The sequence below is a fragment of the Diceros bicornis genome, chromosome 11 (genome assembly GCF_020826845.1).
Source record: "Diceros bicornis minor isolate mBicDic1 chromosome 11, mDicBic1.mat.cur, whole genome shotgun sequence".
Lineage (NCBI taxonomy): Eukaryota > Metazoa > Chordata > Mammalia > Perissodactyla > Rhinocerotidae > Diceros > Diceros bicornis.
Window position 1 is genome coordinate 46,269,793 of NC_080750.1, and position 26,762 is coordinate 46,296,554.

The 26,762-nt window shown below is 38.2% G+C and overlaps 1 protein-coding gene and 1 non-coding gene across 2 annotated transcripts in view; both read left to right on the top strand.

Annotated features, from left to right (window-relative positions):
* Positions 1–26,762, top strand: part of RXFP1 (relaxin family peptide receptor 1) — a 91,600-nt gene that overhangs the window by 16,746 nt on the left and 48,092 nt on the right. Inside the window, exon 3 of the mRNA XM_058549819.1 lies at positions 14,991–15,128. Within this exon, the coding sequence (XP_058405802.1) occupies positions 14,991–15,128 (138 nt within the window). The remainder of the gene's footprint in view (positions 1–14,990; positions 15,129–26,762) is intronic.
* On the top strand, positions 9,944–10,070 carry LOC131411646 (U6atac minor spliceosomal RNA). Its single transcript, XR_009221627.1, has one exon. It is a non-coding gene; the product is annotated as a U6atac minor spliceosomal RNA (small nuclear RNA).

Here is a 26,762-nt window from a genome sequence, read left to right on the forward strand (position 1 = left end):
ATCACTAATGAAAGTTCAGTCTATTTCTATTCAATTCAACATATATCTTTCATTCTCATTCGTTCATAAACATTTGTTGTCATCCTATACTACCACACTAAGCACAGGGAATATGGCCATGATCTGAAACATGTCTCTGTCCTCAGAGAACTTAAGAAGAGTCATATGTGGACAGCAATACAGTGCAAAAAGCCACTGGAATGGGATAAGCATAGTATGCTAAGAAAACAAAAAAGAGGCATACAATCCAGCCTGGAGAGGAAATAGAAGCTTTCTGAAGGTGATATCTGAATCCTGAAGAAAGTATAGGATATTGGGAGATAAATAAGGAAACCACACTGCCCACCCCGCCGCCTTTTTATTGGTAGGAGGCAGCAATGAGCCTGGCACATTTGGGGACTGCAAACAGTTCTGTCCTTGGGTTAGTTCTGTGTGAGGCCTTAGTTGGGCTGGAATCAGGACAGGCAATGAGAAAGGCATAATTCTTCGGAAACTAAGCGTCCAATTTATCTGGAACAGCATAAGTCATGAGAAAGAATATAATAGAAGATTTACAATGAGAAGCTGGACTGAGGCAATATCACGAAGAGATATTGAGTACTGGATATTGTCAGGACAATTGAATTTTCTCCTTTTGCTTTTTAATTTTTTTTTCAATTTTATTAAGGTATAGATAATGGAATTCTTTCAAGGTTTTTTGTATATACAGAGTAAACATATCTCCAAATCTCAAATTTGAAGTCTAAAATGTTCTTTTAAATGATAGCTTCTTTTAAACATCCGTTTATGTTATTCATAGATTTATGGAACTAGTTCAAGCAGTCTGAAAATATTTTGTGGCTTATTTCTATACTTTTGGCAGAATATACTTAAATTATCTATCCAATATTTCAAAACCTCCAGAGATTGTCTTAGTAACCCAATGCATTGTTTAACAATCCTTGTAGTTAAGAAATTATTCCTATAACTAGCATGAATATCCTCCCTGGCATTTAGCGGACATAACTGCAGCCTCTTTCCCAAGTTACTTGTCAAAAACAACAGCAATCACAACCTTCAAGAGCTACTATTGCCCTGGTCCCTCTGTTTGTCCATCTACTTCTGAAATCTCTTGCAATCAGTTAGAAGATCTCCACTAGAAGATAAACAGCCACAGAAGTAATTAATTGCTTGTTCCACAAGTGAGCTCACATGTTAGTGGTCTGCCACATGGAATGTTTTTCATTGATTCTTCACCAATGCCTAGTCCGGGCTCTCTCAACCTAGGCACTCTCAACCTGGGCACTTAGCATTTTAGGACAGAAGAATCTTTGTTTTAGAGAGCTGTCCTGTGCATTGCGGGTTGTTTAGCAGCACCCCTGAGCTCTGCCTATTAGATGCCAGTAGCACCCTCCAAGTTGTGGCAATAAAAAATGTCTCCAGACTTTGCCAAATGTTCCCTAGGCTGCAAAATTATCCCTGATTGAGAACCACTGGCCTCATCCTACCTTGTTTCAAAAGGTCTAAAGGAAACAAGCTAATATTGCCAATCAGTGTTTTTCTATCTAAACTAAGAAACCAAATTTTCACACATTTGAATTATCTGTAAATAGCTTCAGATTATTTTTTATTATTAAAGGAATAGTCACTTTTTTTTTTGAGGAAGATTGGCCCTGAGCTAACATCTGCTGCCAATTATCCTCCCTTTTTCCTTTTTTCTCCCCAAAGCCCCAATAGATAGTTGTATGTCACAGTTGTATGTCCTTCCAGTTGCTCTATGTGGGACGCTGCCACAGCATGGCTTGATGAGTGGTGCATAACTCCACGCCCAGGATCCGAACTGGCAAACCTCGGGCCACCGAAGCAGAGCATGTGAACTTAACCGCTACACCACCGGGCCGGCCCCTGTTTTGCTTTTTAAATTTTACTTCCTAACAAGGTATTTTAGCAAACTACTCTACACTTTTGATGCTGTGGGTAATTATCTAAGAAAATAGGAATATTGTGTATTTTCCATAGATTGTAAAAAGGATTTCAAATGCTGGAAATAAGTCATAGAATCCAATGAAACTCTTACCTTAGGGCTTGCACATGTCATAGCTTTACAGAAATACTACAAACATTTTAATTAAGTATACCAATTATACTCACCTACTTTATTTTAAATTCAAGTAAGCAGAACTCTTTAATGCAGTGACTACATCAATTTTAGAGCAACTATGTTAAAATTTTCCACATTAACATTTAACGTTGTTACAAAATGAGGGTTATAATTTCACTGAGTTGGTGTTTTCATGAGTTCCCTAGACACAAGCACAAGTGCTTGTGCATTTCTGTCAAGGTCTGTCAAAAAGTAAAAGCTAAGTTTTATTCCATTAATGATAAATCACTGGGAACTTAGCTCTTAAGAAACGTTTATTAAAACTCTTAAGATTTTAGTTCTGTGAGAGGGAGTCAAGATTTGGATGTAACCCAGATCAAATCATATCTTCCCAAAAAAGTGATAGCCAGCCACAGAATAATCACCTTACTGGATGGAAACTGGAACAATGCCCTCAAAACTGCATTCTAAAAATACTTCACTGTACTTGCTCTCCGGCTTTGGCCCTTGAAATACAGGACCCAATTAAGTCAATGAGAAAGCTACAATACCTACACAAAGTCGAGACAGTCTTTCCTTCTCTGTGCACTACAGTTCACACAGACCCCGTGAAGTGCATACAAGACATATACACATTTTTCAGCCATAGGAGAATGACAATAATTCATTCTCTGGGAGAAAAAAGAAAGCTGCTAATATTCACTCTGCTTGTGTCTCACTTGGCAATCAGCATAGTTGACTGTTTCTCTGTTTTTCCATCCACTTAATTTCAAAGGATTTCCAGAAGAAGGAACAGATTTAAGCGCTTCATCAAAAATGTTTCTACTGTTGCTATTAAAATTATTAAGCATTTTTTCCAAGTTGCTTCAAATTTTGACTGTAATATTTGAGTTCTTATGCATTAGAGTAATTTTTCAGTGAGGGTGCTTTTTTAAATAATTAATTGATAAACTTCTTAATTTCTGAGTGATTTTTATATGAGGTGAGAATATTCAAATTAAAAACTATAATCACAAGAATTTAAAGGACCACTAAAAGCAAGATACATTTATGTCAACGTTAAATGTTAACTTATACCTTGCTCATAGAGCCAAATTCCTCGTCACTGCTATGTGGTCACCTTCATCAACTGTGCATTCCATCACTGGAGCTCTGTTAAGTGTTTTAATTCAGTTCTGAGTCTATTTTGCTACAGTCTTTGTTGAAATTATTGATTTCCTGGTCCCAGTGCCTTACAAATTCCCACTGCATTAATACATCCCGATATATTTAATATTTAGTTTATTTCAGTTAGAAATTCTTCAAAAACTTATTTATAAATATATCTACTTCTAAGCTACATATTTTTCCCTCTGAGGTGAGCCTAGCAACATTTGCACTAAATCTCATTTTCTTAAACTTTTCTATCCTATCTATTCATTCTTTATCTGAAAAGAGCTTGCTATCACCTTTAGAACTAAGTAAGTTTAACTTAAAAATAAGCAAAAAATGATTCAAATGAAGCCATCGTCTTCCTGTTGCTATCCTCATCTTTTGTGCTTTAATGCTTGGTGTGTGTGTTTGAAAACACACACACACACACAAGAGGAACATAGAGAGATTTAAAAGTATTTGATTCCTCCATTTAAGCTTCACATCATTGAATCTTTTTTATTTATAGCCAAATGACATAGAACCATCTAAACAGATATTCTCAATGAAGAGTAGCCTATTGGAATTAAGTAATAGTTAGGGTAAGGCATATAAGGTTTAATGTAGCATAGCCAATATTTTAATGTAAGTTTATTATATTTGGAAAAACTATTCCTTATTCCTTTCTTAATAACTACAAAAAATAGAGCTGGACCTAATTTTCCTCGTTGATGGGGAACCACAAAATACATAATCTTAAGCAAGGTATATATTCACCCCTATGGGAAAACTATCAGAATCTCAGGAAAGGTGTGTAAAATATATTTGATCATCAAAACCGGACATAGATTTTAAAAGTTTGAGAAACCTTGAATTTATATGAATTCTACAATAGGCTGCTGCTGGTCATGTAGAAAAATGAGGTTTTGAGTATGGAAAAGCCACAGGCATGTGAGAATGTAATTGAAGAAGGAAGCTAAGTGATCAGTGGTTTTAAAACTTCTTAATACATTTGTAAAATATATTTATTATAGACGAAATCAATAAGAATAATGAGGCCAAGCCGATGAACACAAAAATTTTGAACTAGTGGTTATGAGTGTAATATTAAAACTGTAATAATATTAGCCTCATCAGAATTTATGTATTCAGTATCAAGACAAATACTATGCACACATATAAGTGTTACAAATGGTCCTAGTTTAAAAACAAAAAGTCACATTTCAATATGGCTCTTCATTTAAACAGAACCGGAAGGATTGTGACTCAAAGTCTGTATTAAAATAAGTTAACCTAGTTGCATAAGTTAACATGCTGATAATTTATACTATGTTAAAATTTTTATGTATTTAACATATTTATGTGTGCTTTTCTCATATTTTTAGTTTAAAATGTATTTTTAAAAATAAGATTTTACTCAAGGACTTACAGAACCTCTGATGCACCTTCCCAAAGCCCTAACTCTGTAAAACCATTGAACTGATGTAACCACTCCCTTTCCAGACGATGGAACTTAAGCTCAAAAATTTTCCCAAAGTCACAGATCTAGGGAGGTGACAAATGAAAGCTAGAACCTCCAGTGCGTGATCTCCAATACTGACTTTTTTTTGGCTACATCAGGAATGGATGTGATTTAAAAAATAATCTCATATACCAATTACATATCCAATATTAAAACAAGTGTTTGTGAATTCTAGTCCCATGGTTTGTATATTAACAACAAAAAGAAAGGCTACTTTTTCTACTTTAATATGAAGTGCAAGACTGTGTCATGCAAACTGGGAAGGCAAGAATCCATTTATGGCAAGACATAGAGTTGTCTTTCCAATGGCAAATTAATGTTTTTGCAAAATTCTACAGTAATTTTTCTAAGTACTTTTGTTGTTGTACTGTTGTTAGTGAATTGCGATAAACTTGGTAAATGAAATTAAACTAATTATTGTTGGGTCAGAGAAACCTCAGAACTATGGATATACATGAATGTAAAACCAAGTTATTTTAGTCATTAAGGACTTCTTTCCCTAAGAGTAAAGACAGGCTCTATCATCCTATTTCAGGAAAGTTAAAATAATGTCTGTGGGAAGCAAATGGAGGTAAAGCTTTTCTCTGGTTTTCACTCCTTCACTTGTATGGATGTAACTAACCCAGGTGACTGCAGGTGACAAAGCTGGCAGCATCACCAGAGACCATGCTTCTACACTGAGCACATCACACAAAATATCTGTCTGCATGTCAGTCCCAACAATCACCCTAAACTGTGTTTTTACTTCCCAGACATTTCCCTTGGGGCTTCCAGTAGACTGGGTGCCAAGGAGAGATTTGATAGTTCAGTGATGCTTTTATTCCCACTTGATCTAAATGCCCAACAGGGATAGCTAATCCCACCAACTCGGAAGGAATGTATAGGCAACTGCTACTCGAGGCTCAGGGAGCATGGCCTCCTGCTGCTGCTCTCCCAGCAAGCCCCATCCATCCTTCACTTACTCATTTAACCATCCTTTCAAATAAATAGCCAATGTGAGATTTTTTCATATCTGGAAACAGACGGTGTGCACAGAGAAACCACTGTCGGGTTTCTTAACATATCAGTTAGGAATGCATTTTTTTGCAATAGAGAAAACCTGACCTACCATGGCCTAAACAAAGAGGGGTTTCTTTTTCTCACATAAGGAGGAGTCTGAGTAGCCTGACGATTTCAGGGCTGGCATCATCTCTGAGATTTCCGTGAGTTTTCTTGGGCTTGCCAGCATGCTTCTTACCTCATAGTTGCAAGACCTGTGCTGCAATTCCACATATCTCATCTTGTTCAAGGAAGGAAGGAATCAGAAGGCATGGCAACAGCTTCAACCATGTCTTGTACTGGGAAAGCTAACACCTCCAGGCCTTCCTCAGCAGGCTGCTACCTGTGGCTCATTGGCCAGGACTGTGCCTCGTAGCCACCTAGAAATAAGGGAGCTGGGAAAGAAAGAATTTTGCTTTTCCAACCTCTATAGTAGAAGGGCAGCAAGAGAGAAGGGTTTTGAGAATTACTGTTAAATCAGCAAACTAATAGTGTCTACCATACTTGGGTTTTAAATTAATAGTAGTTTCTTATAGTAACAAATTCAAAAACCTAATTTTCCTTAAGCTTTTAACTTCAACTTACAGACCTTATTATTCTGTTTATGAATCTTGTAAAATAAAACCAATCACCTTCACTTTTTACTTTATTAATATTTAACTCAAGTTGAAAAAACTGAACTTTCAACAATCAATCTCATTCAAGGCCAAGATAGTTAAATATACTGAACTATTTTAAAAGCATTTTAAATGTAATGATTGAATTTTATTTTAAATTTTTTTTACTTAAAAACTTAAGTTTTTTGGGGGCCGGCCCGGTGGCGCAAGCAGTTAAGTGCGCGCGCTCCGCTGCGGCGGCCCGGGGTTCGCTGGTTCGGATCCCGGGCGCGCACCGAAGTACTGCTTGGTAAGCCATGCTGTGGCGGCGTCCCATATAAAGTGGAGGAAGATGGGCACCGATGTTAGCCCAGGGCCGTCTTCCTCAGCAAAAAAAGAGGAGGATTGGCGGATGTTAGCTCAGGGCTGACCTCCTCACAAAAAAAAAAAAAAAAAAAAAAAAAAAAAACTTAAGTTTTTTGGTTAAAAACTCTAGAAAAATCCAATAAAATATATTTTAAATATAGTAAATGTCAAGTTCTCTTAAATATTCCAATGCTGCTTATTGACTTAGTCAAATTTTCTGATAACATAAAATCACAAGTTTAAACTCAGCTATCTATTTTAAATTGAAATTAGTTAATATCATTCTTTAATTGCCTAATTCTCTTAAACATTAAAAACACTTTAAATTCCATAAGTACAGATTATTCCTACATTAAGATACAGTACCAGTACTGTACATTTTATTAATTTCATTACCTCTATATTTAATTCTAAAATCTATCATGGTTGAAAAAACATCTATCCATTAAGGGGAGAATTTTACCATACCAGATGAACAGAGGTTTTGTCTCAAACAAGCTGAAGTTACTTTTGAGCCAACAATTTTTTACTACAAGATAGTATCTGGAGTTTCTTGTGTCCAGGATGATTCTACCGGAAGCTCTAACAGTAGGGAACTCCACGTGCACACCTTTCAGTGGCAGTTGGTCTGAAAGTCCACATCCCCTGTGTTCAAGTTAGACCTATGTAGGAAAAGAAAAACTTTCCCTCTGCCCTCTTAGGTTCTGTCCCTGGGGGCCTGTAAATTAAACTGACAAAGGGCAGATTAACAAAGGAAAAATTTGTTTGTATGCCTACCAACCGGACTAACAAAGAAGCTATCTTTCTAAATGGTTAAGGTTAGAGGCTTATATACCGGACTTAGTAGGGAAAAGGGAAGGGGAAGAACAAATACGTTTCTTTACAAAAGATAAATGGGTTTTTAGGAGCACAAAGGTGAGACAAGAAAGTTTGTGATGATGCTTGTTTATGCAGATGCAAGTGATCTTTCCCTCTTGTTCTTGGCCATGAAACTTCCCCAGAGAGGGGATTTATGGTAGGTTAACTCTTGGTATCTTTCCTGGGAGTAGATTCTTCCCAACAAGGGAATTTATGGCAGCCTCATTTCCTAGAAGTTTCTGCTTTTAGTCAGATAGGGCAAGATCCAAGAAGGCTTCTTTCTGCATCTGTTGATTCTCAAATGTCTTCAGCTTAAAATAATCTTCATATCAATTCTGGGGTTCCAAATGGGTCCCCACACCTGTTAAACCATACTTTAAAAAGAAATAGAAGAAGGAGAAGGAGAAGTAGAGGGAGGAGGGGGTAAAATTCTGACTCACACAAATATAAAATGAAAATGTTTTAAAGACTTGAACTCTTTTACTAAAGAGAGAACCAGTAAGAGAGTACAACCAATTCAAAGGGGAATTCGAAACACACACACACACACACACACACACACATATAGATAGGCTAATAGAAATGCTGAAATAAATTTGCTTAATAGTATGCAAAAATGGCCAAGATCCAATAATCAATGCCTCTCGAAATTTGCATTTCTATCTGTCACACACAATCTACACTTCTATGGGCAAAAATCATTTGCGTCACTATAAATTTTCTACAACTTACAGCATCGTAAAATAGCTCAGGGACAAGTAAGGTGGAAACAGTCTGGCAGAGCGATCTTTATCTTTTTTTGCCCACTTCTAAGTCTTTCACAGTTTTTCCTGTCGTATCACTGCCTCTTTTATCCATAACTTCTTTCATTTTACGGCCTAATTCAAGCAGGCAGAGTTCTGTGCCCCAGTGGAGTTGTGGCCGACTTCCTGCACTAATCTCTTCACTGTCGCATTCAGTTCTTATTCTTTTCCTATTCCTTCCATTTGACAGGGCCACAATCCTTGTAAATATTTTAATGAATTTTGAGTATCTCCTGCTTTTGTTCTGACTGTGTCTGGACTCACAACCCTGGAGACACACTAAGGACGCATGCAAAGAACAAACAGAAACTTCATGGGCTTAGATTCTTCTTCTTCGTCCATCTTGTCATTCTTGGTTATGTAACAGATTTTCAACTCCCAGTGTGTAATATATAGTTACTCAGAATTCTGCATCAGAACATGGGAGTCTCCCAGATGTTGTTAAGCACTACATACTGGTTGCTCAGTAAACAATGACACATTTTTCTCAGCACTGCACACTCTGTTCCGACCTTACTTACCAAATACAGTTACTAAATTATCAAGATTCAGTGCTCTGAGGAAGCCAGGGCTCCGGTCTTACCAATTTTGTTATTGGTTTATCCGATTTGCAGGCTTTATAGGTCCATAGGTGTGCCAATTCAAGTACAAAGCTATTCAAAAGTTGACATTTCAACCACACCTAAAGGATCTTATCCAACGCAACTAGGGATCCCTCACATTCAATTAATAATACCTTTTTGGGGAGGAAATCCTGCCATATGCGATAACACGGATGAATCTTGAGGACATTATGCTAAGTGAAATAAGCCAATCACAGAGGACAATACTGTATGATTCCATTTATATGAAGTATCTAAAACAGTCAGACTCATAGAAATAGAGAATAGAATAGTGGTTGCCCGGGGGCTGGGGGCAGGGGGAAATGAGGAGTTGCTAATCAACAGGTATAAATAAGTTTCAGTTGTGGAAGATGAATAAGTTCTAGAGATCTGCTATACAACATTGTGCCTATAGATAACAATACTATATGGTACACTTAAAAATTTGTTAACAGGGCTGGCCTGGTGGCGTAGTGGTTAAGTTCGCATGCTCTGCTTCAGCAGCCCGGGGTTCACAGTTTCGGATCCCGGGCACGAACCTACACACTGCTTATCAAGCCATGCTGTGGCAGGCGTGCCTCATATAAAGTAGAAGAAGATGGGCATGGATATTAGCTCAAGGCCAATCTTCCTTGGCAAAAGAGGAAGATTGTCAACAGATGTTAGCTCATGGCTAATCTTGCTCACATACACACAAAAAAATTTTTTTAAGAGGGTAGAGCTCATGTTAAGTGTTCTTACTACAATAAAATAGAATTTTTTTAGGTGGAGGAACTATAAAGACTCAACAAAATAGAACTTGTGCAGTAAGGAAGTCATATGAGAACACCTATTCTCCTGTTTATTTAATGTATGAATACATCTTTTAAAGTGAAGTAGCAATAACAAGGGCAGCTTTGGATCCAGAGAAATAATTTAGGGATTGTGTAATTCAAGAAGTTTTTCTAGTGTTGTATGAAAGGAGTGAAGGTTATCACTTCCCTTGCCAAGGATGGAAGAGGCCCTCAGGTCTGCACAACACGTACATGGTTAAGGCATTGCCACCAACTTCATAGCATATAACCATTTTTTTCAGTTTGAGATGATGGATAAGTTCTGGAGATGGGTAGTGGTGATGGCTGCACAACAATGTGAATGTACTTAATGCCACTAAAGTATATACTCCAAAAGGGTTAAAATGGTAAATTTTATGTTACGTACATTTTGCCACAAAAAAAAATTAATTTCAATAACAACTCTGTCAACCCAAAATAACCAATAACCATTCTATAGATATGAGAGATAACGTGAGTTTTACTTGAGCCAGGGTGAAGATTATAACCCAGGAAGGTCTTTTCCACAAAGGAAGAAAGCATTCTGGAGAAGCATGGTGTTCCATGCAGTCTTATACCTTTATACCTTTTTAGAACAAAGAACATACATTAAACATGCCCAGGATACTCATTCATCAAAGTTTCAAAAAGGTATTCAGTTGCAAATTAGCAGATCAACATGACCCTGATGTCGAGAAAGGAACTAATATGGGCTTTACCAATAAGGCATTACCAATGGGGCATTACCAATAGCGTGTAGGAGGGGAATTATGCATTCTTATCTTAAGAGAGTGCATTCTTTAATGATTAAAGCAGATGTGCAATGCATGTTCGACAGACCGTAAGTCAGGCTTCTCTAGTTCAAGCCAAATCAGTTTTGAACCAGAAGTTGCCCCATATACTTCAACATGTGAAAGTCTTGTCAATACTTTTTTGTATTCCATTCCATATCCTAACAGTGCCACACATAGTGATCCTTTGGAAGCTTACAGAGTGCGGGGGGTATTTCTTAGCTGTTCTTTATAATCTCTACTGCCTTATAAGGAGATGTGGGCTCCTAGGTATGGCTATACATGTTTGGAAGAAGGCTAAGCTACTCTGAGTTACTCTGCATGAGAAAGATCTAAGAGATATAGGGGTTATAGGAGATCCAAACCCTAAGAAGGCTGCAGCCAGGGAGCCTGGAAGCTACTCAGAGGTGGAAAAGGTGAATCCCTATTAGCGCTCAAGCCTCAGAGACTTTATGAAAAGTTCCATCTAAAGAGGATAGTTAAGATAATTCACATTGAAATACAAACTCTCTTTTATCTCACTCCTTTGAAATTGTCAACCACTGAAATGTTTAGAATAGCACGGGACAGAAACAGCACTCAGGGGCAGCAGGATAGCTGGGTTACATGCCTATAGCATGTTTACTTGCTCCACTATGAACTATTCTATAACTCTGTGGGCATACTCTTCCAGAGATACTCGATATCATTTTTTCTATTTATTATTGCTATTACAATATGATTTATTGCCGTTCTTAAAGACATGGTTCCATGACAAACCATAGTATAAAGGAAAAAAAAAAACTTCCACTTCTTTAGGTTTTGCTTTTGACTTTGTAAGGAAGGAAAGATTTCCCTCTATCCTCTTATATTCTATGACAAGGACCTGCAAATTGAACTGACAAAGACAGACTAACAGGAAAAAAGTTTATAAATTTTATTGATGTTAATATTTTAAATTCTACATACATTGAGGCTCCACAGAAAAAAAGCGAAAACTCACAGAAGTCCTTAGACTTGAGGGCTTATATACCATTTTAACAAAGGGTGACAGACTGTGGAGAATTGACTAGACAAAGGAAGGGGGGGCTTCTAGGGTGGCAGATTGTGGGAATGTAATATATGTAGAAACCAATGGAAGAAAAGTGTTACTTTAGTAAGGTTTGTTTGTGCAAACTCATCTTCTTGCTGACTTTCCATCTCCAGCGATAAGCATTGCTCTCCTCCTGGTATGGGAGAGAGCAGGGAAAGGGAAATCTCTATGCCCTGCTTTTAGGCTGATAGGGAGTGGGCAGAGATCTCTTCCTATGTTTGCTTTTTTTCCATTGCCTTCAGCTCAAAATAATCTTTATGCCAAATTGGCGTATTCTGGGATGGCGTATTCTAACCCCCTTCCACTTCTCCAAAATGTGCCTATAAACATCACTTATTGGCCCCTTTCTCTACCACTTCTGTTCCTGAATGATTGGGTCCAGAAGCCATTTGGTGAATCAGAGAAAGGTATTCATCTGTGCTGGGGGTGATAGAGGAGCTGTGGTAGCCCAGAGAGGAATTCTGGAGCCCAATGGGGTGATACGAGTGTCTACAGAGGGAGCTGGTGCCTGGCACTGTGTATCAGATTCCAAACAGGGCAAGGAGAGTACTCACGTAGGAAAGATGCCCATGATAGGGAGTCAGAGCTGAATGGGGTTGAGGAGGGCATCCATGTGGGAAGAGGATTTGTCAAAATAACAACTATATTAAAGATAATAGAAAGCCAGTTTCTCCTTGTGAGAGAAGGGAGTTCATATATGTAAAGGGAGAAAACTGGACTGAAGCTTGTAGTGTTGGTTAGGAATTGGAAATGAAATCATGGTTTTCTTATCCAAAGATATATAGAGAAATATAGAAGTAAATGTGTGTGTATATGAATAACTATACATATATTTCCTAGCCTGTCCGCTGAGAGGGGCTGGTAACAGTGATACTCCAGGATCAATGAGCATACCCAGAGTCTACATCATGGCTTCTAAATATTATTCTATCTTAAAAGGAACCAGAGCTCCTTAGAGAAATGACTGATTCCAGGGCTACGATAGGGCAAGTACAAGAAGATCTTGAAACATCTTTTTGTCCCAGAGAGCAAGGAAGTGCTCAAAGAATGGGTAAATGTCAAAAGGACACCAAAGCTAGGTTGAAGGAATTCCCATTGGCCGAATCTTGGACAATTTGTACATCAAAATGAATTATAGTAATTAATGGATTGTAACACATCGAGTAAAGCAGGAAACTATAAGTCTATCTGATAGAAATAAATGAATCAATTGAAATTTTGATGAGTGAAGGGATTTATACATAGTTTCAAAGTGCTGTACAAAATGCTTATTAATTACAAAGGCAAACTTTACAGTGGAGAAGTTTGGGGGGACATCACCTTAATCAAGTGGCCGAAGTGATCATCATCAGTAATAGAAAAAACAAAAATCTTGCACTACCTGACAGGTTGAAATGAGCATCACTTCTCTGAAAGGTGCACAACCTAAATTTAATTATGATGAAACATCAGGCAACTCGAATTCAGGAACGTTCTACAGAATAATTAATCTGCAATTTTCGAAAGTGTCAAGGTCATGAAAGACAGGGAAAGACTGAGAAACTACTCCAGATCAAAAGAAACTAAAGAAATGTGACAATTAAATGCAAGGAGTGATTATGAACTAAAAGGATTGTGATCCTTTTACTACGGACATTTTGGGGGCAATAAGTGACACGAATGGATTCTGAGGTTTAAATGGTAGTAAAGTATCAATGTTAATTTCCTGACTTCAATGGTTCTAGTGTGGTTATATAGGAACCTGTCCTTGTTTAAATAGGAAACATACACCAAAGTTTTTAGGGGTGATGGAACATCTGGTCAAGAACTTACTCTCAAATGGTTCAGAGGGGGAAGACATTCTTTATACTGTATTTTCAACTTTGAGTTTGGAATCGCTCATTATTACACAGATTTGACTATTTCCTTCATCAAATTATGTGCTCTGAAACAACTAAGTAGAGGCAAAACCTGACATAGATGGATTGCTTCTCTATGAGAATGTCACTTGCCCTGTTATTAAAATGTCCCATTGTATCTTACAAAGGAAATAGTCACTTTTATTCTTTTTATGTTTTGATGACAGATCAAAAATACATATTTACATACATAATAAGCTTTATTGACTGCTCAAATTATTCTCTTTTTATTTCTTTATAACTGACAATTATCCTAGAAAGTTTCAAAGATGTACAAACTTGGTTAAGGATAATAAGCAACAGAATTATACTTGGAGTCTACAATAATCTTTTAAATTATATAAATCTGAGATTTTAAAATAACATAGTTAATTTATGTCCACCCAAAAACCTGCACATGGATGTTGATAGCAGCTTTATTCATAATTACCAAAACTTGGATGCAAGTAAGACGTCTCTCAGTAGGTGAATGGATAAACAAACTGTAGTACATTCAGACAATGCAATATTATTCAGCACTAAAAATACATGAGTTATTAAACCATGAAAAGACATAGAGGAACTGTCACTTCCTCCATGTTACTAAGTGAAAGAAGCCAATCTGAAAAGGGCACGAACTCTGTTTCATTCAATGCTGTATGCACAATATCTTGCACAGGGCCTCACACTTAGGAATGATCCAATATATGAACAAGCACGTGGCAAATGCTCTCCTGATATCCTCTATGTCTTCATCCTCCTCTAGTACCAGACCAGCCTTGATTCTGAGCCAATAGTAAGAATGCAATAAATTCCTGATTTTAAAATGATTGGCTGAGGGGCAGGCGGGGTGGCGTAGCAGTTAAATTCAAGAACTCCGCTTTGGCGGCCTGGGGTTCACCAGTTCGGATCCCAGGCACAGACCGATGCACCACTTGTCAAGCCATGCTGTGGCAGCGTCCCATATAAAGTAGAGGAAGATGGGCACGGATGTTAGCTCAGGGCCAATCTTCCTCAGCAAAAAGAGGAGCATTCGCATCAGATGTTAGCTCAGGGCTAATCTTCCTCACACACACACACACACACAAAAAAAGAGTGACTGAAAAATGTTTAGAAAAGAAGAGGGGAATTGAGCTAAACTGTAAAGTATAGGCAGGCATTTCATAGAAAAAGAGGGATGGGGAAGACATTCTGGGTGGGAAACAGCATGAGAAAAGGCAAAGAGAGGAGAATCCTGGCACCTTCCAAGGAAGTGGAAAAGAACATCCTATTGCAGTAGAGGTTCTTGGAAAATAGTTGGCATCCGTCTAGTAAGTAAGGTGAGGCTGCCATACGGAGGGCTGTACACGCCAGAATGAGAGGACCAAATGGTTGTAGAATACTGGGGGAGACCACTTTTTGCAGAGGCTTTGTATTAACCTTCTCTCCTTCCTTCATCACAGTTGCTCACGGGAGTGGGCAGGATGTCAAGTGCTCCCTCGGCTACTTCCCCTGTGGGAACATGACCAAGTGCTTGCCTCAGTTTCTTCACTGTAACGGTGTGGACGACTGTGGGAACCGGGCGGATGAGGACAACTGCGGTGAGTGCAGCGCCTGTAGTCACAGCGAGAACCAGAGGCACACGGACTGAAGGTGAAGCCACCGAGACCTCTGGTATCCGAAAGAGGAAGGGGAGAAGAGGAAACTAAGTGAAATACAGAGTATAATGTCGCTGAAGGAAATCTTACATTTATTTTGTTAGCTTAAAATACTCATTCTTTTCTGTGTATTAGTATCACAGCCAATATTTCAGGAAAGTAGTGATTGTGCGCGTAGTAAGTTTTTTAACCCGCAAACCTGCCCAGTTAATGTCGTAGAGGCAGAAAGGTGCAGAAATTGAGAGTGTGGGCTCTGAAGCAGACTGCCTGGTTTGACTACAACAATAACCAATTATGTAAACTTAAGAGTGCTTCCTAACCTCTCTTTGCCTCAGTTTCCTCCTGTTGTAAAAGGGTTTGAAAATTGCACCTCCACTAAGAGAGTTTGAGAAGATTAAATGCAAAGGCATACAGCAGGTAACATTTGTTAGCTGCTGTTGCTTTCTTATTTTTTGCTTACTACAGTTATGAAGGAAAAATGAAACTTAAAAGAGGAAAAAAGCAGTAAGTCCGGCTTACCTATTATATAACCCACAACCATATTTATGACTTTATAAAGCCGACAAGTAGGGCTTCTGTCCAGTTAGAATATCTGGGAAAACTTGGCTTTCAGTTAGGATTTTGTTCAAATTTCCAAAGCATCAAAAACACGGATTTATAAAAGAACTTGAATTGGCTGGATCTGACTCACTGGAAAAAATGAGCTTTGGTTAATAATGTAAAATAATGAGATTTCTCACTCATGGGGGAACGAGGTCCTATTTTTGGAGGACAAAGACATATGCAACAATTCTAAGTGTTGCAGAAATAACTGATAACACTGAAGAGACCTTGCTGTTATGCCTCTTTCAAGCATTACAGACTTTTTAAGGCACCCCCTTGAAGGAGTTAAACCTCGCAGTTTGGAACGTTGTCTCTAGGTGGTGGCGGTAACTCGACACTAAGCACGCTATCTAAACTGGTGAGCTTACGCCACAATTACCTTTGATTTTGATGGCTATACATACGTATTTTCTTCTTCCAAAAAATATATACCATCTTGTTAAAATAACTGGATACTACATGGAATTTTTTTGACTAAGATAAAAGTATTCCGCCCACTGCCAACCACTTTCCCCTCAACCCACCAGCCATTTTGGACAGGGAGAGTGACGTGAGAGCGCCTCACCAAGGGACATGGTGGTGGGAAGCAAGAAGGAAGCTGGTAGGAGCGGCAAATTCACCACCAAAAGTAGTTTCTCAGAGAACAAGGTTTGTGAACTCTTGCCTTGGTGCTAAGGTTAAAGAGACCAATTAACATTTCTTAAAGTAATAACCCTGAAAGTTGTACAAGTTTCTTAGGATTCACCAACCAGCAAATTCAGATGGAGGCAGTACAGCACTGGAGTTTAGAGGTCAGGCTTGGGAGACCTGGGCATAAATTTTTACCCTCCCCTAGCTATGAGGAGGTAAAAATAGCTGTTTTCTTTTCTGTGAACTGTGGATAAAAAGAGTATCTGCGTCCATGGGTTGTTAAGAGGATTCAATGAGATAATGTATCTAAGATGCTTAGCAGAGGATCTGACATATACTTAGCACCCAATAAATGTTTACTGGCATATCAGTCAGCTGTAGCTATATTCAAACTTAGTGGCTTAAGAAGTAACCATTTATTTAGCTCAGATTCTGTGGGTCAGCAATCAGGCTGGGCTCAGCTGAGATCAGCTGCACAGTTCTTCTGGTCACAGTTGGACTTTCTCATGCATCTGCAGGCATCTGTGGATCAGCCTTGTCATTGTGCCTGGAACCTTGACTGAGACAGCTGGGGTGACTCAAGTCAGGTCCTCCAGCAGGCTAAGCCAGGCTTGTTCTCACGGTAGAGACAGGGCACCTGGGAGCAAAGTGGAAGTGTGCAAGGCCTCTTGAAGCATGGGGTCAGAAGTGGCACACTGCCATTTCCACCACATCCTTGTCAAAGGAAATCACAAGACCAGCCCTGTTTCAAGAGGTGAAATCGACCCCTCCTCCTACTGAGAGGAGCTGCTAAGTCAGACCGCAAGGGACGTGGATAGAGGGAGGGCAGACTGCAGTCACTTTTGCAAATTCTACCACAGTTGGTATTACATTTGCTTTTCCCATAAAAGCTAATATTAAATCTCAGTGACTCAGAGTCGCTACATGATTTTAGGAAGTCCTATCTGTTAAACAATTTAAATATTTCTAGGAGCAACCATGATGTATCTATTTACTTATCTTACTGAAACAGCAGCTGATATTTGAAGGAATGATATTTTTCTACACTCTTGATTTTGTAGTTATATGTATGTGTAAGTAGGTGTGTGTGTGCATCCTATTGATTCTGGGAGGTGGGTAAGCTTTCCCACATCTCCTGAAAATGTAACTATAGTTTATTTTGGCAGGAGATAAATTATGTAGGTTGGTATATTTGGCCCTTAATTATATTCATTACTCTGAATCCTGGTGAGTTTTTTTTTTTTTTTATGAGGAAGATCAGCCCTGAGCCAGCATCCAATATCAATCCTCTTCTTTTTTGCTGAGGAAGATTAGCCCTAAGCTAACATCCGAAACCAATCCTCCTCCTTTTGCTGAGGAAGATTGGCCTGGGCTAACATATGTGCCCATCTTCCTTTATATGGGACGCGGCCACAGCATGGCTTGACAAGTGGTGCATCGGTGCGCACCCAGGATCCGAACCTGCGAACCCCAGGCCACCGAAGCAGAGCACTCGCACTTAACCACTGGGCCACCAGACCAGCCCCCCTGGTGAATTTTAATAGAGAGAATGTAACACTAGGAAAAACATTAAGGGCTATTTCTTTATACTTAGAATTGAATTCTGATGACAAGTATGGGCTCAACTCTTGTGAAGACCATACTTCATTAGAACAAAAATCAGCTTAGAAAGGTTTCTATCCATAATGGTTTCTTCTTTTTCTACCTCTTTGACTTTCTCTTCCTCCACATGATTTTTCCACTCTCTATGGGTCTGTGGGCCATTCTCTCTCTTTCCATCTCATCGTTTCATGTCTCCCCACTTCCATTCTGCCTCTCTAACTGTCCGCATCCCTTTTTTTGCTCTCTCAACTTCTCTTTCTATTTCATGCCTGTCTTCTATTCTTTTCTCCTTCAAACCAAGTCCACAACAATAATCATAAATTAGATCTTAACTATTATTCAGCTCACTTTATTAAGTTTATAGGCTGTTTGTTATAAAGATTTTAACATCTTTACCTCCAAAGAAACAATCCAAGCAGTTGCTTTTAGTTTCCATGTAGTTCTAAAAAGATTCCTGCCACCTGTACCTCACCCTTGAGCTGAGTATCCCAAAATGGAGGTTTTTATCCTATGGTCAGTGAACTCTTTGAGACTCAAGACAATCTTCAGGGGGTCTGTGAATCTTCCAAAAACTATAAAATGTTGTGTATTTGTGTACAGGTGCATTTTCAATGAGAAAAGTGTCCATAACTTATCAGCTTTGCAAAAGGGTTTATAGTTTTTAAAAGGCAAAAAGCTTCCTAATCACTGTCATTGGCTAAAACAAAAATTTCCTAAAGAACTATTTAATCCTGAGTTGGAATCAATTTCTCCCAATTAGCACTCCAAATTTATTAATATAGAATCATTATATTGTCAGTAGTTTATAAAAATAATCACAACAACAGCAACAACTTTTCCTCACTTTCTTTTTAAAATAGAAACAGAGTTGTAGGAAGATTCCTCAACCAGGCTTCGGAAGTTTCAGACTCAGACCCTGGAACTGCCTCTTTCTATCTGCTGATACTTGGGCAAGTCATTTCTTATGGCTAAGTCCCATTTTCCTTATTTGTGAAATTGGAATAATAAATTTGTTATGAGGATTAAGTGACTTACATGTATAAAAATGCTTGTCGTATAATAGGCACTTAGTAAATCCATGCAGATCAGATTATTGACTACTATATTTGGCAGTTACTTTGGCATTCACATCTTTTTAATTCTATCCCAGAAACTGTTTACATTTGATTGGACTCCAAACCAGGGAAGTCTTGGTTTGTATGGATGAAAGGAAGTATGAAGCAAGTTGAGTCAAGGTAGTATAAGCAATCTGTTCCCACGGTCCTGCTAATCCATCATCCTAGGGATCTCTGACACAAGCAGGGAATGGTGTGTCCCTGCTTGTCCCACTAACTTTTATGAAAATGAAATATTCAGGCCATGAATGGAATAACTCAAGTTCTAGCTATATGTGCATATAAATACCTTCAATATGGGCATATGAAAATGAATAGCATATTGTTTAATCAACTAATACTAATTATTAAAAATACAGTTGACATTTGAAAAGCAATTAATATTAAAATATTTTTATTAAACAAAAAAGAGTATGCTATTTTAAAACTTTATTCACCATTGTCAACACTTGAAAACCCTGAAGTCCAGTCTTGGAAATATGGGGAAAATCATAATCTACTTTTATGAAGACATGTCTATGTAACAAATACTATATTAAACTGTTCTTGGGGCCGGCCCCGTCGCTTAGCAGTTAAGTGCGTGTGCTCCGCTACTGGCGGCCCAGGTTCGGATCCCGGGCGTGCACCGACGCACCGCTTCCCTGGCCGTGTTAAGGCCGCGTCCCACATACAGCAACTAGAAGGATGTGCAACTATGACATACAACTATCTACTGGGGCTTTGCGGAAAAAAAAAAAAAAAGGAGGAGGATTGGCAATAGATGTTAGCTCAGGGCCCGTCTTCCTCAGCAAAAAGAGGAGGATTAGCATGATTGTTAGCTCAGGGCTGATCTTCCTCACAAAAAAAATAAAATAAAATAAACTGTTCCTGGTCTTCTTGTGCCAGAATCACATAACTCTTTTAAAATTCATCTAGACCAGGGGATCTCCAAATGTAGTTCTGGACCAAACTCATCAACATCATCCACGAGGTTGTTAGAAATGCAGATTCTCAGGCCCCACCCCAGCTCTATTGAATCAGAAACTCTGCCAGTGGCTTAGCAATGTGTCTATAAGCTCTTCATGTCAGTCTGATGCACACTAGATTTGGAGAACCACTGACCTAAACCCAGGTGAGCAGAAAATAAGCAATACATGTAAAGTAGTAGCAACAGTAGAAATAAACTAGAATCAAGTTTTCGATATGGTATGCAAGCATTCTAACTTGCTAACAAACTCCATTATTATCATTATTATCAAATTTTTTAGTTTCTAGAAGAAAAACTGACACTCTACTAGTTACAGTCATCTAGAAATACAAAAAAATTGAGCTCTGCTCAAAACCTCAAAGATGGCCGGTTGGCATGCTGCTGCTGTTCACGCATGAGTAGGTTGGAACTTCCCAGGAAGGATGGCAGAATTTCACCGCCATCATTAGGATCCAGGTGATAAAAATTATGAGATGTAGTTATTTTGTCTTGCTTCTCATTACTTTAATTTCATTCACCAGTTGTGTTTTTTTCCTTCATTTTATAGTATCTGGATAATTTATGCTCCCCAGACTGTTCATTTTTAAGACATCCATATTTAAATTCTGTTTCATGCTAATTAAATTAAGTCAGAAAGTTGGTTCTTTTCAGAATATGTGAATCTCGTGCATATTTGAATAAGCAGCATCAAATGTATTTGCAATCACATAAAATACAATATCTTAATATATGAACAAAAGAAAAACTCACAGCTAAAAATCACTAGTAGAGTGATCATTTATAACTTAAATATTGTCAATGGAAGGGGAAACTTTTTCCTTAATTAGACCTTATAAGATATGTCCTAAATAATAGCTCCAAAATCCTCTCCCTTTTTCTCTTAAGCTATTTAAACATTGACACCAATAATAATTATTAAAGTGGAAAAATAACTCGAACGGAAATAGTGGTAATAAAATTTAGGGGCATCACCAAAAAATGAAACGCCATCCAATAAATTAAACTGACTCCTCATGTATCAAACTATAACATGAACTAATTATATTTAGAAAGAACTGTTACTTTTGTATTATTACAGGCTTTTTTAAACACTCTTATTTGGCTATTAAGTTCCCAGTTTTCTTAGAAAACCCATAATTTCCCTATAATGGAACAGTTTACTAAATATAAAAAAGTAAAATATCTCAGTCCAAAAAGCATAAGACATAAAAATCACTGAACATTTTCATGGGCACAATGCAAGCAAAAGCAAAAGATTTAAAGTTTTCAGTTGAACTCATAGGAATCCCTTTCTTCCTAAAATGTTTGGGCAATACAGAATTTATATACATATATAGACATACGTATGTCATAATTGATTGCACCATTTTCATAATAACTTTGATCCTCACTGATAAACTTCAATATGCAGATGTACAAATTTTTTCCCTTGAGTTATGCCATTTGGTATCATTCCCATATAATTTCTATGTGTTTTTGCCATGTATCACTAAACAATTTTTCGTCTCTGCTCAGAACTGTCACAGATGCAATCAGAATAGAGGCCAAAAAATGTCTTAAAGAGTCGTTAGAGCCATGCAACAATGACAAACCAAAAAAGAAGGGACCTTTCACATTTTCAGCTAAAACTCTCAGACGCTTAGGAATACATCTGGGTATATACCAAGGGAACTTGATTACAAAAAGGTGAGGACTCTCATTCAGGAATTATTATGTCCATTTTAAACTGAGTACTAGCTCAGTAGTAAAAATGAAATATTAAAGTAGCATCAAATTCTCAGATGCTATGGAATTTGTTCACTACATCTAGATTTTTATTTTAAAGGAACTCTTTGCATTTCCAGATTAGGATTTGCTAGCATTCCTTCTACTGTATTATAAACAAATGGTTGTGCAAAAAGGGCTCCCGTCGCAGTTACACTAACCCAGCCTCATCCCCCTGTTGGAGGCAGGTTGAATTACTCTACCGTGAAGATCTCAGTTCTGATGCCTCGCCTCTGTAGGCTCTGAATGTCCCTCACCTGCTCTGCACTTTAGCAGCCTTGTCCATGGGAAAAGGATGAAAACATTTGTCACTCTGTTTCCATATTAGTATTTCCATTGTCCATAAAGGAAATGAAAACCTCTCCTAATACATTTTGAGTGGTGTAGTAGGTTAGTATCTGCTAAAAATTCATGTCCACCCAGAAACTCAGAATGTGACCTTATTTGGAAATAGGGTCTTTGCAGATGTAATGAAGGTTAGGAGTTGCTGGTTTCCCCCAGGTTAAGCCTAGGGAGGAGGGAGGGAAAGAAGACCCTTCCACTCTCCCTCTCTGCTCCAAGTCTCTTATCCAGCCTAGGAACAGCAAAGACTGGCTATTCTTTCTTATTTTTCCAAATCTATTTTCAACGCTCAAACCTAGGCTTTTGAAAATCAAATACTAAGAATTTGACTCCTTTGTTATCTGCAAACTTCTGCGTCATTCTGTCCCCAAGGCAATGAAAGTGGAAAACTCTAACTGCTTACTATAGGAAAAAGGGCAGAGCGTGCAAGGAAGTCAAGAGAAGAAAAACTTTGTTGATCCCCAGAATATTTCTCTGTCCCTGGCTTGGCATTTACTAATCTATGAGAATTAGATAAACAGTATTTATTTATAAGTGTAATGGTGATGATATATATTTTTAAATAAGATTATAAGAATATTTGAAGTGTATTCAAGGACTCTTGATTTTTTTTTTTTTTTTTTTGTGAGGAAGTTTAGCCCTGAGCTAATGTCCCATGCCAATCCTCCTCTTTTTGCTGAGGAAGATTGGCCCTGGCTAACATCCGTGCCCATCTTCCTCTACTTTATACATGGCATGCCGCCACAGCATGGCCTGACAAGTGGTGCGTGGGTGCGTGCCCGGATGGGAACCTGCGAACCCTAGGCCCCCGCAGCGGAGCGCGCGCACTTAACCACTGCACCACCGGCCGGCCCCCTGTTTTGATTTTTAATTGGCCCTGCATTTAAAATTCTGGAACACTAAATATTCCTGTATTTCCTAAATACAGCCTTTTATACAGCTGTCATAATAATGGCAATGCCGGGCAGTTTGATGTAGAACTTAGCTGTCCTCATTTTAGAATATTCCATTAAAGTAGGTGGTTTGTCTTTTTTATGGTTAAAACCATAGGATGAAAAGTGACATGGGTCACAAATACGTGTATTAATACACAACAATGCATTGTACGTTCAAAAATGACAGTTTTCTATTTATTATTCTCAAACAGTCATTGGAAATACCTACGTAGCTGAACCCTTAACTTCTAAAAATTCAAACCTCATTTTAACCTCAAATATGTTTATCCATGTTTGTCCAACAATGCTTAAACGATGTTTGGGTTAACTCCACAAAGACTTTCGTCTCAGAACACTTCCTACTAGATAGGACACAAAAGGTGATTTCTTTAGTGGCCTCAATGTCCCTTAAAATATGCCCAGGATAAGGTCATACCCCTTCATTTCTTCAGAGAGTTGCCTCCCAACGTACTAAGAGCCCAAAAAGAGGTATATGCATTCTGTCCAGAAAATTACTATTGTCATTCAAGTTCAAAGAGATCCCACACAACTAGTTTGAATTGCTCTGCTTGGCCAGGCTGCACCTCAAGGTTTATTCCAACGGCCTTGGGCATCTCTACTCTGGGGATCATTACTTTCAGAGACAAAGATGCTCCACTGTGTCCCAAGAATGGGTGCTGAGAATTGAGTAAATACCTGAGAATCAGGAATGGTCAACTTTGCATAAATCCAAACTTTATAAGCTAACCACCTATTCATTCATTAATCAATAAGTATGTATTCTTTGTCACCAATAGGATTTATGTCTTCATTTTAATAAAAGAGACCATTTAGCACACAATATCACCACACCCTCCTTTGTTCTGGCCTCCTCTCTGACAAAGTACAAGTCCCTAAACTTTTTTTTTCAATTATTTTATTGAGGTCATAATGGTTTATAACATTGTGTAGTTTCGAGTGTACATTATTATTTATCAGTTTCTGTATAGACTGCGTCATGCTCACCACCAATAGTCTAATTTTTATCCATCACTGTACATATGTACCACTTTACCCCTTTTCCCTACTCCCCCACCTCCTTCCCCTCTGGTAACCACTAATCTGTTCTCTTTATCCATGTGTTTGTTTATCTTCCACATATGAGTGAAATCATGCAGTGTTTGTCATTCTCTGTCTGTCTTATTTCACTTAACATCATATCTTCAAGGGACCTAAAGTTTTGATTTTTCAAAATCTGAACATCCAGGGGAACTAGGAGTGGCTCCTGAAAATCTATAGGAATGTTCGGGAAGTGTGCTCTGAGGACTAGCTACAGCAGAGTCCCCTGGGGGCTGGTGAAAGGTGCTGAGTCCTGAGCTCCATCCCCAGAAATGTTGATCCAGTAGGTAGGAGTGGAGCACAGAAATCTGGGTTTTATTTATTTATTTATTTATTTATTTATTTATTTATTTTGGTGAGGAAGATTAGCCCTGAGCTAACATCTATTGACAATCCTCCTCTTTTTGCTGAGGAAGATTGGCCCTGGGCTAACATCCATCCCCATCTTCCTCTACTTTATATGTGGGACACCTGCCACAGCATGGCTTGATAAGTGGTGCGTAGGTCTGCGCCTAGGATCTGAATCTGCGAACCCCAGGCCACCAAAGCGGAGTGTGCGAACTTAACCACTATGCCACCAGGCCAGCCCCAGAAATCTGCATTTTTAACAAACACTGCAGGTGAATATCACACATATTTGAGTTTTGAAATGATTCACGTCCCAATGCAGACAATTTTATAACTGTAGGGGAGGAAGAAAATTCCTCTACCTAGGTCCTTCTGGCTGGTCTAAGAAAATAAAATTGACATGAGACAGAATAACAGGAGAAAATCAGACAAAGCTTTATAACATGTATACCTAGGAGAAACCCAGTAAAACTGAGTAACTCACAAAAATGGCCAAAGCTGCCACCTTAAATACCATTTTCAGCTAAAGACAAAGGAGGATGTTGGGGGTAGTGGTTTGGGGCTTCAAATGGTGGAGGGGAGGCAATTTACGTGGAGATGAAAATGCAGATGTTTGTTAAACAAGTGTTTGCCGGGCTAGCTATAGATAATGTTATATTATGGTGATAGCTCCTTCCAGGAACAGGCCTTCTATCTTAAATTCTTTTAGGTAGTTAGGGGGAAGATCAAAGCTTCTTTCAGAGTCTTGTTCTTAAAAATAACCAAGCCAAAGAGACACATTTTGAGGTGGCCAATTCTGATCTCCCACATTATCCAATTCAGAACACCTAGAAAGTGGTTAATAAGTCTAGAGCAGTGGTTTTCAAACTTTAGCAGACATCAGATCAGCTGGAAGGCTTGTTAAAACGCAGATTGCTGGGCCCTGTGTACAGAGTTTCTGATTCAGTGCCTCTCGGTTGAGGCCCCAGAATTTGCTTTTCTTTGAAGTTCTCAAGTGATGCTGATGCTGCTGGTCCTGGATCTACTCTTTGAAAACCACTGATCTAGGCTTAGTCTTTCTTGTGCAAATGTAAAAGCAAACACTTTCTGAAATGTATGGTATCTTATAAAAAGGGTTAAACAAAAGTAAATATATTTCTTTAATGCCTGAGTTCTCCTTTCGTCATACCAGCATGCATTATGAATTCTAAGTGGGGGTATAGGATGCAGCATTTCCCAAACATGTTTTACCACAGAGCTCTCTTCTCTAGGAGAATCCTGGGAAACTAGTAGAGGAAAGCCTAATATAGCACCGTGACAAATTAGTGCATTCAAGAAACTTAGACCTTTCTCATTCCCATCCAGACCTCATCCTTTGTAACCCCCCCACCCATGCCATGCCAGGGGAATCAGAGAGCATGGGAGAGGGAGATGCATTGTCCAGAATTCGAATTGGTGTGTCTAATCCATTTTTCCATAAAACTAAATTATAACAAATACTTGGTGCAAATGAAATAATATTTTAGTATTTTATATAATTTTTACACTTTATGAGACTAGTAAGAGCGATATTTTAACTATATTAAAATTACCTTAGTAGACACTGAGATATATAAAAAATACATATGTTACGAAGATTATTTCCTACCATACTCTCATAAGGAGACAAAATACATGTATAAATAAGCATAGTATGAAACAGATTACAATAAGTATAATAAGAGAGATATATAAGCAAAGTGCCCTTAAATTAGGGCACTAAGATTGAATTAATCTTATTTGAGTGTTTTGGACTACCTGATTGTTAACAACCAGAAATTTTGCTAGCAAAGAAATATGCTCCTTCTGATTGACAGGATTTTTCTCTTACTAAATCTAGCTGTCCTCCACTACAGTGTGAGAAGCGCTCTAGCTGGCTGGGGCGAATCTCATAATGCAGTTCTTCCAAAATTTGTTCTAAAACTGATGTAGGGCTCTTATGGAAAATGTAGATCTCCACACCCCATAAATAAGTCAAAATAAATCAAAATCTCCAGTAGAGGGGCCTGGAAACCTGTGTTTTTGATAAGTGCCCCAGTTTCCAAAGTTTATTGTAGCATAAGAGAGACTGGGTTTTCCCTTAAGTGTCTTTGAAGACAGAGCCCCATTCATTCATTCATTTGTTCAATTAGTAAATATTTATTGAGCTCATGCA